Here is a 12,582-nt window from a genome sequence, read left to right as displayed (position 1 = left end):
GAATCATTATGCTTTACGCATCAGGCGCCTTTGCTGCGTTCGCGCGAGATATTATCAATCTCTTTGCCGACGTCCCAGAAGACCTTTCTCAGCATGTGCTGCTTGGAGAAATGTATAACGCACAGCCAGACGTTCTCGTGACAGTTGACTCAAACGGCTCACTGTTCCACCGCTATCGATCTGCGTAAGTGCAGTAGGTTCTTGGGGTTGCATCCAGCTTGCGTAAGGCTCCACAACTCCACAACATCAAAGGTATAATATTTCTTTTCCTACTACTCTTGGTGATGTCGTTCGGTTGCCTGCGAATAGGTACTCGACAATTTCTGTGGTCACTGAACAGGAACTTGTAGCGATGGGTTTTGGGACGTTTACAGCATATGGTATCCTGAAGTTTGAACCTCTTCCTTTCACCTTCTACGCACTTCATGTGTGTGTGTGTGTTCAGAAACGACTTGGCTGTCCTCAGTTACGCCGATGCACATGCACAGTCTACCCACGTTCCTCCTAATTTGCCTTCGACGAGAGGCCCCATTCTCCCCTGCTCTCTCGGGGCTCCTCACTCACCTCCATTCTTTCGTCCCTCCCCACTGCCACGGATAGCAATGGATGTGGTGACGAGGGAGACACCGTGCTTTGTGCATATCCCCCGAAGCCACAATGCTGATAACTTCCTAAAACAGTTGGGCCTTCCAGCGCAAGGTGCCCAGCTCGGCAGCATGTCTCTAATTCCTCGTCTCTGTCGTGAGTTCATCCACAAATATAGACGGGCGGTGCTTCCACCAACCGCCCATCTCGACCGTTTAGTTTCCTGGTTGTTCATTATCTTCTTCGTCTCAGCTGAGATCCTTGGCATTCTCAGCTTGATGGGGATTCTGAAGGTAGCGCTTGTGCTGATTCCCGAGGACACCCCTCAGGAACCTGCTGGCTCATTCTTTTTGTGGAGGCAGGGACCCCAGCAGAAAGCACTTCCGAGGCACTGGCATCGGATAGCTGAGAGTGCGATTTTCACCTCTGTTTCAGCAACCTGCAAAGGCTTACACCATCTGTTTCATTTCTGCCACGCACTTAGCTGGGTCTGGCTTCTCGCCTTGGTAATGTCTGGCCTGGGTCTAACAGCCGTGGCAGTCTGGAGCAGCCTGTTGAGACGACGGCCAGCAACCGTTTCCGGAGGACAGTATCCTCGTTTCAACAGCAGACTACGCACCGGTATCCGTCCAAAAGTGGAAGGTGCATGCACACGTGAAGAAACAGCCGAAGAATACGGCAGCGCCGTAGGGTTTGCATTGCACACGGAGGTTGCAGCGTCTGTCCAGTCTCCAAAAACCACATTTTTGCAGCACATGATCCAAGAACAAGCGTCAATAGCTCGCATGCGCCAAGATTCTGCTTTGCTCGAATCCTGTACTGCTGAACGCCACACCTTCCCAATTCAGGGAGTTGGTGGGGCTATGAAACCCCCGGCGGGGCGCCAGGGGGAATCCAGGCGGCAACACCATCGCACTCCTTCAGTTCACGGGAGGGGGTGTCGACGACGCAGAGGCTCCCTGAAGAGGCAGTCTGGCTTTCAGAAAGAGGCGAGAACCAGCATATGTACGGTCAGTTCAATCGAAAACAGTGGAACACCTGAAATCCCGACCGCGGCGCGCGGAATCTCTGAACGCGCTGCATCTAAGAGAGGCCCATCAAAAACGGCCAAGCGACGAGGCACGATCCTTCGCAGACGAATCGCGGACTAAGAGTACATTTCCTTTCTTCCATAGAAGAGATGGTGGGATGCTGCAAACTGTATCTGGAGGCTGTATGTCTTTCCGTTCAGCTCACCGCTAAGGGACACACTCGGTTTTCCTGCTAAGTAAGGGGAAAGTGCTACTCATGTATGAAAATGCGGGTAGTTACGGCACATGGTCTTCGGAAACGCGGCGTTCCTTCGTGACGTATATCCGCGTGCCTGAAAGCTCAAAATTGAGGACTGAGGCAGTACGAAGATGGGACGTTGCGCGGCTGCCTCCCTTGGTGCAATTGTCAATAGTGTGTGGGCAGATGCATCGCATATACATTTCCGAAAGAAGCGCTACACAGCTTCCCTAGAAGGGCATAGCCGTCCACGTTCGATGCAATCTACCGTGGAATACTGCGTGGCCTCAAATCATGGGTTGCAGCTGTTTGACCCTTTTCTCTGGACTGCCCTCTGGCACCGCAACCTGTGTGCCCAGCTGATATGAGCGTGCGTGGAAAGCGTCTGAAGCAAATCACAATTGTGAGGACACGGACGAAAAGTTTGGCAGAGTCGTCAAACGAAGAGGTATGGAGGAAAAGAAGGGAAACTGGAGACAAGCTTACAAGAAACACGAGATGAGAATCTCCACTCATTTGCTCTACAAAATATCTACGCGCCGTCAGCGGCATCAAGCAGCAACCAATAAATCGCACTCTCCAAAGCAAACGAACAACACTCTGGAGCACATCATAGAAATGAATGCACGCTGAGACAACGGACGAGCATGCGTTCACCACAACAAAAGAAATAGGCGCAGGGGTGAAAAAAAATGTTGACGTGCAGGGACTTGATGGAACGAACACGTGTCGGCAAGGACGACAGTCCCCAGCCATCTGGCCACACATCACCGTTCGCTGGGGTGTATATACACCTACCAACCGCTGAGCTCAGGTTAAGCACAACCTTGATGAAATTTACCTAGAACTATACACGAAATTGAAAAAACTGTTTGTTCTCCGAGAGCGAGCAAACTCGGAGAGTAAGAAATGCTTCCGTGCACGTCTCAGCCTCCAACGCGGCCCAGGACACTAGGCGTTTCCTTTCCACACTGGAGATAGATCAAAACGAAGACAGACACCTGTGTGAAGCAGGGCGATGCAACGGCCCCGCACGTGACAAAGCGGGAACGGCTGAAGAAAATCGAGCCACTCTAACTCCAACACCGACGGCATTTCTGGCTCAGCGACAAATGGTGCCGAAAGATGCGCAGGCATTTCTCGCTTTTCGAAGCGCGTACACTCTTCAAAATGTTCCCTGTTACTATACCAGGCACGTGTCACCGAACAGAGCCATGCCGAACTGACACGGATCTAATGTTACTTTCCACTAGATTCCGCTGCAATATATTTCTATCAACCGTAAGTATCTTCTCCCTACACTTCTCTCCTCTCGCATTTTTACAAATCCTCATTCACCTGATCGAAGCCGCCCCCTGTTGTACATGGTGCACCACACCATCCACCCACGCTCCACGATGTTTCAGAGTCCGCGGTTAGCTAAGGGTCCCGCTCCGGGGCCCGACATACCAGAGTTGCCACTGACCATCAAGCTACCTAAGGGCGGCTGGTGCGAGGACTGGGAAGACCCCTGAGAGGTCGCTGTGGCGGCTGAAGCGCTGGAGGCGCTCGCATTCCCTTTGCCTTTCGCTGCACCTCCGAGCCGGAGATTCTCCATGTGGGCCCGCCATTGGACCGCGAGGAGGCGAGCCTCTTCGAACCCGTGACGCTTGACTGAGAATTGCTGCTCGTGTTGCCGGCCGTCGACGGTGATCCTCGCACGCCAGACGTCCTTGGGAGGCGAGTAACAAACACCGGGATGGTGTTGTTGCGGGGCACCGGCGCCTCCTGCCGGCGCGGGGTTGCTGCTGTTCCCCTGCGTGCCAAGCGAAAGGGCATTACCGTGGCTTCCGGGTTGCTGTTGTTTCAACTGGAGAAGTACGAACTGTTGCGCACTCGGTGAAACACTTACACTGCCTCTTTTCGACGGCCCCGGATCGCCTCCTGCACCTCCTGTGCCTCGTCCGTCGGGCCTCCTCGGCACCCGAGAAGCACCTGGCACTGGAGACGCACTGCTGTTACAGACGACGCTGTGAGTCCCAGGTGTGGAAGCGCCTAGACCTGCTGGAGAACACCCAGCGACACCCGAGGGAAGACATGCGGGTGTCACGGCCGGCGGCAGGCTCCCGGGGCGCTGGAAGTGGCGTTGCAGCTCTTGCAGCTGCTGAAGGGTTCGGAGGTGGAGGAGTGCCGCAGCAGCGATGGCGTCGCCGCTGCTCGCACACACGCTTCCACTTCCACCTGCGTAGACGGGCGCTTTCTGGAGAGGTGACGGAGGCCCGGCGAAGAACAGCGCTGGTCCCGAGCCACCCGAGAGCAGAGAGCCCGGGGCTGTCGGACAGCAGGGAGACGTCTGGCTCGAAGTCCGCGAAGCTGAAGACAGGTTCAGAATCGCCGGGGCCACGCCACCTCCAGCGGACACTGAAAACGTCGAGTTCGGGTTTCCACTGGCCGCTGAAAGTCCACCTAGGGTTGTAGCTTCCGGGATGCTTCCCGGAGGCGTCTGCTGGGCTTCACAAGGTCCCTCCGACGCCGAGGCCGCCCCCGGGAGTTGCGGAAGACACACCGGAGTGGAGAGAGACCCGGCATGATTGCTGCCAGACGCACCAAAGAAACCTGCGTCATGAGAAATACTGCACACACTCGGAGACGGCGACCGCGTACCCACACCCAAAGTATGATTACCGTTTGAGAACACGGGAGGCCAGTTTGGAATTCCTGAGGCATTGTCAGCACTGTGACGTGAATCCCTACTCTGTTGCAGCTGTTGCAAGTTGAACTCATCGCTGCCAGGCCCTTTGGCTACTGATGGGGGTCCGAGACATCCTGGAACAGCTAGCACGCCTGACGGGGCCCCACTCGACACCGCAGCACCACTATGAGGCGGGCCTCGGCGCTGTTTCTTCGTTGCTCTCCCAACGACAGCTGCACTCCTGCCTGGGCCTTGAGTGTTTTCTTCGGGGTGTGTTTGGCTCGCAGTGCCATGCCCGTTCTGCACAAATTGTCTCTTCACTCCTTTCATGGAAGTGGCTGAGTTCCCTGCTCCGCCCAACTCGCCTCCAACCGGGTCCCTAGCGCCTTCACGCGAAGCGCTTCCTCCACCCAGAAGCGCTAGAAAATCTGGCTGGTCTCCGACCCCTGCTGCGCCGGGCCCCACACCTGCATTCGCTGCAGCCAGGAGAACTGGCAGGGACGCCGGCGGGCCACCCGATGCAGAAAGGTCCGAGGCGTCGGGCCGGGCAGCGCTCAGGGCGGAGTACCCAATAAAGTTCTCTCCGCCAACAACAGGAAACGACGACGAGCCTATCTGGTCAAACGCCGCAGAGAGCAGCAGAAGCTGCTGCTGGAACGTGGCTGACGCCGGCGTCGCTGCGCCGAAGGGGCCTGCCGCAAGTTGGGCGCCACTACCCGCTGCGCCGAAAGGCCCAGAGCCCGAAGCGTCCAGCAGCTCCGCGACGGGCGAGGGCCCCGGCGGCGCTGGGCCTCCGTTGCAACTCCCCACGCCCCCGCAGGAAGAAGCTGAGGCATCAACAGCCAAGGCGCCCGGCTGCAAAGGACACGCCTGTGGAGCCCAAAAAAAGAGCGACTGCAGATTCGCATCTCCCGGCACCGCTGGTGAAGCAGCGTGCGCGGACGCGAGCGGCGGCATCCCGGCCCCAGGGTTTGGAGTTGGAAGCACCGGCGGAGTTGAGGAAGACGTGAGGGACAAGCCTGCAGACGCCGGCGTAGAATACACAGACGGCATCGTCTTTGAAGTCGAAGCGGGGTTGTTTGTTAACACGGAGGTCGGCACCGCCACAGTCTCGCCTTCCCTGTCTGGTGCTGGGCATGCACCAACAGCGTTTCTCCCGCTGCTGTGGGCTGCATGCGTCGTATGCGCTGATCCTCGAGTTCCGTCCCCAACTGTCTCCAACCCTCGGCTCGAGTTCGCCATATCGCCCACGTTCGAGCCACCGGCCAAAACCGCCTCGAGCGCTTCCTCAGCGTCACCTGACAGAGCTTGGTGCTGCTGCATGGCGGCGACGAGAGCGGCTGCCCCCGATTGTCCGTTTCGCAGCAGAAGGAGGAGACTCGCTGGGGCTCCAGATAAGAGAGCAGACGGCGAGGAAGGTACCTCCAGAGAGGCGGCTCCAGGCAGACGCCCTTCGCCGACACTGTCAGACCCACCACCTGTGGCCACACCTTCGGCCAAGCCGCCTGCGGTGGCCTCTGGGGCGTCGACGCCCGCGAGCGAAGACGCAGTACACTCGCCGAAGCTGTCCTGCAAGGCAAGAGGAGGAATAGGGGGGGACATATGCAGAGAAGGAGGAGCCCCGGAGACGGCCCTCATTTCGCCTTCAGACGGGGTCATCCGAGGGTCATTTGCCCCCGTTTTCGGGGACTTTGGAGGGGGAAAAGGAGAAGCGAGTCCGGCAAGCGCGCTGGCAGAGCCTGCAGTTGAGGAAGACCCAGCTGAGCATGAGGCGAATAAGGGATGCGAAGAGTCTGGGTCGACCTGAGGTACCTGCTCTTGACACTGTGGACGGCTCGGTACGGGCACGTCTGCTGAAGAAGGAACGGAGTCTGGTGAGGAAAGTCGCGCATCTCCCCACCGATCAGGGGAGCCAGACGATTCACCGTCGAGGCGTCTGCCTATTTCCGCTGTATCTGTCTCCAGGCTGCTCACTCTTCCGGCCTCGCTCCACAACCCCATGGGAGTCCGTCCAGCAGTTGTAGCGCTGGGACGAACCTCCGGGGCCACGGCGGGTAAAAAGGGCTGAACTGCGGCATGCTGCAGGCAGCCCTGAGGCCTCTCGACTGCTGACGAGCAGTCTAAATCGTTGAACACATTTGAAATTTCTGGAGGGCCACGAAACTCTGACACGACATGAGACGGAAACGCTGCGTCCTCTTCCTCATCCATGCCCGCCCTCGCGCATGCGAGCTCCCTCCCACTCTTCGCCGTCTCTTCGGATGTGCTGACCTGCTGTGGTGCAGTTTCCAACCCGGTTGTCTCTGCTTCTCCATTGCATGCGGCTCGGCCTCGCCGCACCGCCTCTGGGGCGCCAGCTGTCTCCACTGCAGTTCCTGGCTTTCTTGCTTTGCGGCTTTGCGGCGCGATTCCTTTCTCACCTGCCTCGCCACGCGTGTCGGCGGCAAAGCCTCCCAGGACCGATTGGGAAGCAGCGAGGTTGAATCCATTGACGGGAGCCTCGAGAAGTGCGAGTCCACGCTCTGCGCCTTCGCAGTCGCCGCGAGCCAGAGGAAGCGAGGGACTCTCTGGAGCTCCACTCCCTGTCGTGGTCGTGGTGCGCGTGGCGTCAGAGCCCAGATGTCGCCCCGGCAATGGCGCGGCGCTGCCGTGCCCCGGCGGAGCCAGCAGACTGTCTCCGAGATCGGCGGAACTCGTGCGCATGCCCTCCTTCGAGGCACAGAGCGACGCCCCATCCACCGCGGGGTCTTGAGCGTCCGGCGTATTTACGGCGACCAAAGTCAGCAACGGCGGCTCCGCCTCCTGGGTGTCTGCACCCGAGACGGTGCTGCACGGGTGCGAGGGGGCGGCTGGTGGATGCCCAGAGGAAAACGGGCCTGGTGACCCCTCAAGAGACCCAGACACTTCCTCTTCCGGAACGGAGACGGGAGGCCCCCGAAGAGAACTGAAAGAGGGAGACGCCTGGGCGCTGTTCAGGCCGCGGGATGAACCCGACTCGCTGCCCGTCGCGAGCGCAGGCAGCATTGAGCTCGACACCCGAAGGGTTCCGTCTGTAAGGGAGAAGTCCGTAGGCGGAAGGAGTGACGAACGTGGCAGAGAAGAGGGCTGTTGCGGAGCCACGCCGAGGAACGACGACAGCGAAAGAGGCAGATCAAAGGTCTCTGGGACGGTGTCTAGCTCTTGAGCTCCGTCCCGACCGGCGTGCCACGACCACCGCATCGCGTTCTCACTCGTGGCTTTGTGCTGAAGCAAAATACTGTGTAAGTGTTCGTCGCCTCTCGCCCCGCAGCCGCCCCTCTCTGTGCCGAGCGCGAGACGTAGCTGCTGCTTCTGAAGCGAGGCGAGAGCGGCGGCGGCGAGTTCCGGGGATGCGAGCAGCTCCTGCAGGCCTGGCGACGACGGACCCGAGATCGCGGAGGCCGGGAAGGAGTCGGAAAGATGGGGAGTTTTGGGCGAGGTCGCGGGGAACGGGAGAGCGGCAGGTTTCCTGGACGACGGAAGACTGCAGAAGGAAGAATTCAGAACGGACGTCGGACTGCTGGACATCGTGACCGAGTCCGGCCCTGGCAAGGATGCAGCTGCGAGAGATGCGAGAAGGTCCTGCTGCTGGAGCGCAGGGAAAGAGAGAGTCTGGAGAGCCGGCACAGAAACCAGCGACGCAGGGGACGGATTCGACGCGGAAGGGTCGGAAGCTGAAGACGAGACCCGAGAAAAAACACGGAAGAGCTGATGCAGATTGATCATTTTTCTGTCGCAAGGAAACACATAAGACGGTTGATGGAGTATCAATCGTCCAACAAGAAACCGCGAACCTGCACGCGACTTGTCCCAGTTCGCACTCGATAGAGAGGCATCTGGGACGCTTTGTCGCTTCGGGGTGTGAAGACGCCCGCCTGCACGCGAAATAAATGTACCCGGACGCAGCGTCTGCAGATACGCGAAAAACGAGTTGGGAATGACTATCGGTTTACGGATTAGGTGAAAGGAGTGAATACCGCCGGTAAGCCTTCAGCGAGAACGGAGCACGCATGCAGACCGTCCAGCAGATGGAGAGCGCCTTAGTCGCGAGATCACCAGAGACGCTGATATCTTGTACAGTGTCGGGGACCGCCGCTGCTTCTCAGGATACCGCCGGCGCCGAAGGAACGCAGGATACTCAACCCGCCAAGGTTCCGCTGCCTTAACAGCTGACCAGACCACTATGTAGACTGAAGTAGTAAAGAATCTCCAGAGGATGCGAGAGGTCGCGTTCACCCTTGGTAAGCCTTTACAGATAACACAAACACGTGAAGCGCCGCAGATCGAACGCGACTGCGCCTGGTGTGGAATGCAGAGCGCGCAAGCGACTTGCTACACACAGAGATTTGCGGACAAACACCAGACAGGGGACTGTTGCTTTGATAAGAAATCGAAATTCCCTAAGGCGATCGACTCATTCGCCGCGGATGACGCGACATTTGGTAAAGATGCAGTCAGTCTCACACACGTCGCGCAAAACCAGAGGCAACTGTGTGACATCCAGACGACTTTCGAATCCAGACAGAAGCTCTAGGAGCAGGTCAGCAAAAACCGCTGCCTCTCCGGCCTGTTTAGGATACAAGCAAGCGCCAGGGGTCCTTCGCGTTCTGCGCCGTTCAGCAAGGTCCTCGATGGGCAGACGCCCGCGATGTCCGTACAACAGGGCTGCCGCACTTCGAGCGCGCCTTCGAACTGCCCGCCAGGAAACAGAAAAACCAGGAGTGGTCACTCGTGCGAGGCCAGCGCTTGAGAAAGGGTGGCCGTTTCAACACACGTGCGACACGGGCTTTCCAGAACTTTGCGAAACGGCAGCACCGCCTCGTTCCCTTGGCGTCAGAACAGTCCGAGGTCAGCTGGACTGAGAAACCATGGAGGTTCCCTACGTGCAGTCAGGCGCCCAAAACGTCGTGGGGCCGAGACGACTGAGAAACAATCGAGGTGCTGTCGCTCAAAGCGAAAGGACTCGTCACTTTGCTAGAGGAGACACAAAATAGCTACGAAGGAGGCACGTACCCTTAGAGCGCCTGATTGACACTTTCCAAAAAATATCTTTCCTCCCCGTCGTCCTTTGGACGACGACAAAAAACAGATGGTTTCGCCTAGATCCATGCGCGAGCCATGGTTCTGATCGTGTGTCTGTCGGCTAGTGGAGAGGTTCTGCAAAAGTGGGCAGCACGGTGGAGCGAGGATGCAAACAGGACACCGAGAAAAGCTGATGCGACTGGGGAGGCAAGACGAAACCCCGACGGAGAAAAAACAGTCCACTGCAACGTCTCGCGTGGACCGCGTTGTGTCCAGAAATACGTTTCCTTTTCCAAAACGGGAGAGGGAGCTCTCTTGAAGTAGATCAGCCAGGGGCGGACTCTCGTTTTTGATAGTCTTTCCCTCGTCCACGCTTTGTGACATGCCTTCCCTTCGACGGGGGCAGCAAAAAGTGGTGCTTTCCCTCCAGTTTCCGTCACTTTCTGACTACTAACAGGATACGGTATGTAATTCGGTTTCAGCGCTCTCCGAAGAGGGGACAAACGCGGGAAGAAACTGGGGCGGGGAGAGGAAAGCAGCAACGCAGGCCACCGAAAACTCGGGGAAGTCGGAACAAGGACAGACACAAAAACGCGGCGGGGAAAACCGCGCGGGCCCGGCGTGTGCTCACTATTGATGTGACAGCCCAGCGACCTTCAAGTAGATCAAACAGCTTTGTAGGAAAGAAAATCAGTTGGCATGAAGACACACGCAAACGAATAGGGCCTGGCACAGGCCCTCTGGACTAGTCTTGGGAAGGCACTTGTTGCAGAACAGATAGCGGTCGACAAAAAAGGCACTCCCGTGTCCAAGAACAGGCGCAAGGGAAAGAAGGCGACGGCGAGTTTTTTCGCTGGCGTGGGTGGGCGGTGACTTTTGTCTCCTGGCCTCAAACGAGACAGAGAGCGGCGCGGCTCGCGGCGCGGATTTTTGACACGCGACGAGACATGGACGACTTTTTGGTGAAGGCTCACGACAGAGAAAAAACCTGTCGGCATAGGGCGGGCCCTCGACAGACTGCGGCCTAGAGACTAGTCGCGCAGCCCTGTCGACGAAGAAACAGCGTTGACTGTTGCGGCTTATACACCCGGACACAGCGCTTGTGTGAGGAAAAACAATTCGGTTGACAGCGTGCTAGGGAGAACGCCGCGGAGAACCTGAGCAAGAGGTTTGGAGGCGGTTGACACTGAACCTTGGGTCGATTCTCCGCTAAATACACACACACTTTCTGTTTTCCTAGTTGCGATTGCCACGAAAAGCCTCTATTTCACGTACCCGATCTTCCCCCGCTGCCTGCCGTACTTCGCAAGTTCTCCCCGTGTTCTGGGTGGAGGGGCGGGACCTCTCACAGTCTCCCAAAACAAGCGTTCTTCTACACACGGGGGCAGCACGCGAAGAGAGGGACGCTGAGCGCACCCCTGTTTCGCGCGAGTGAACAAACAGTTCCGCGGATGGTAGATGAACACAAAAGTTGAGGAAGAGCCACTGGTCAAGGGGGTTTAAAGTACGCGTGCCATGGTGTGAAGAGCAACTATGGAATGGTGGCACAGCTAGCCCGCTTGCGGACGACAGTTGCGGAATCGGAGTGGACAACGAGGGGTATAACGGCACTTTACGCTTTCCGAAGCTTTCCCCGAAATAAGCGTGATATCCGAGTAAGAAATTAAAGCACGTGGCGGGAAGACGTGGCAAAGACCCGAAATTAACGGCACAAAACGCGCTAGTGGCCTCAAAATGGCATACCCTGCTGCAGTCGTCGCTTGCACGGCGCTCAGGGTAACTTTTTTGCCACTGTTTTTTCGGCGTCTAGGACAAAGCGGCTGGAGGCTGCTGGCGGCACAGTCTCGAGATTTGCGCTCCGTCGGGGATAGGAGAAACAGAAAAAGAATTCTGAGAGAGATCGAATGCATATACCAGTTTTTTTGGTGGGGGGGGAGGGGGGGGGAAAGGTAAACGGGCGCGGGTCACACACACTTTCGGTGTATGAGCAAATTCCCCCCTCTCGAGTACGCGGCCCCCCAGGCACACGGCTAGGGGGTGTTGTTCCCACCCAGCTGAAGAAGACTCTTGTACAAGACAAGATTCAAACGACGAACTTTGCCACTCGCTTTTGATATCTTTCAATTGCACGGAAAAGTTAGAAAGTGCTTTGGCCATACACAACTGGAGACAGCGACAGCCTAGACCGGATGGCCGTGGGCCGTCTTTCCACTGAAGACATCGGACGGGCACAAAAGCAAGCTGTAGATGAAACCACGACTGGGGTGACAACGCGAGAGGCAACACAGAGGGAATGGGATGGAGGGATGGCCAGAGAATAGAATCGAAGAAGGATGATTGTTCCTTCTTATAAATAACCTCGCAGTCGCGATGACCTGCTGCCGGCACCCACTGAGAAAGCAGCGCAAGTCTGCGGGCTGGTTGAGAGCCGCGCGCAGTGATACCATGCACGTGGTTGTACCACGAACGCCGTCAAAGCGGATGATCGCAGGCGAACTTCACGAAGAAGGAGTGACTGCACTCGAAGAGGAAATGAAATGATATGGACTGTGCACTCGAGATGACGTGCATTTGCATACTAAAAACCGAGAGCCTGAGGAATTTCAGGATGGCAGCAACGTGGGTGTGGTAGCCACAAGTGACCACAAGGCAGACGGCAAGTGCGGCAGCGACGAGCATTTAAGAGCACAACAATGAGTGGCAGCAACCACTTCCGCGTGCAAATGAATAGCGGAAAGCACTTTTGCCATCAAAGCATGTCAGGCATCGTGACAGCGAAACTGTTCAGTTCTCGTGGAACTCCAGAGAGTCGTGAGACTTCACATACCAGCCCAACGCAGACCGCTCGCGAGCTGCCGGTGATGTCTTGCAGCGGAGACCCAAAACGGGTGCCAACTGTGGCAGGCCAGTAGAACCAACGGAAGGCCCCAGAGCAGCGGAATTGAAACATGAATACGGTCTTGAAAACTGTAGGAGGATCTCTGAACCGGATTGATTCGAACGGAATCTCAACCGAT

The 12,582-nt window shown here is 57.3% G+C and overlaps 1 protein-coding gene across 1 annotated transcript; it reads right to left on the bottom strand.

The window, feature by feature from the left end:
* Positions 1–12,558, bottom strand: AP2III2 (AP2 domain transcription factor AP2III-2). Its single transcript, XM_018781006.1, has 2 exons — positions 1,205–12,558; positions 1–98 (listed from the first exon to the last, which is right to left on the bottom strand). Exon 1 carries the CDS (start codon positions 8,267–8,269, stop codon positions 3,257–3,259), a length of 5,013 nt encoding a protein of 1,670 aa, XP_018638185.1. The 5' UTR covers positions 8,270–12,558; the 3' UTR covers positions 1–98; positions 1,205–3,256.
* Between the last annotated feature and the right edge of the window lie 24 nt (positions 12,559–12,582).

The sequence above is a fragment of the Toxoplasma gondii genome, chromosome III (genome assembly GCF_000006565.2).
Source record: "Toxoplasma gondii ME49 chromosome III, whole genome shotgun sequence".
Taxonomy (NCBI): domain Eukaryota; phylum Apicomplexa; class Conoidasida; order Eucoccidiorida; family Sarcocystidae; genus Toxoplasma; species Toxoplasma gondii.
Note: the sequence above shows the minus strand (reverse complement) of the source record. Positions and strands in the feature narration are given on the sequence as shown.

What these genes read in the sequence shown, in the direction of transcription:
- AP2III2 (XM_018781006.1), bottom strand. Translation starts at nt 8,269, where the DNA reads ATGATCAATCTGCATCAGCTCTTCCGTGTTTTTTCTCGGGTCTCGTCT.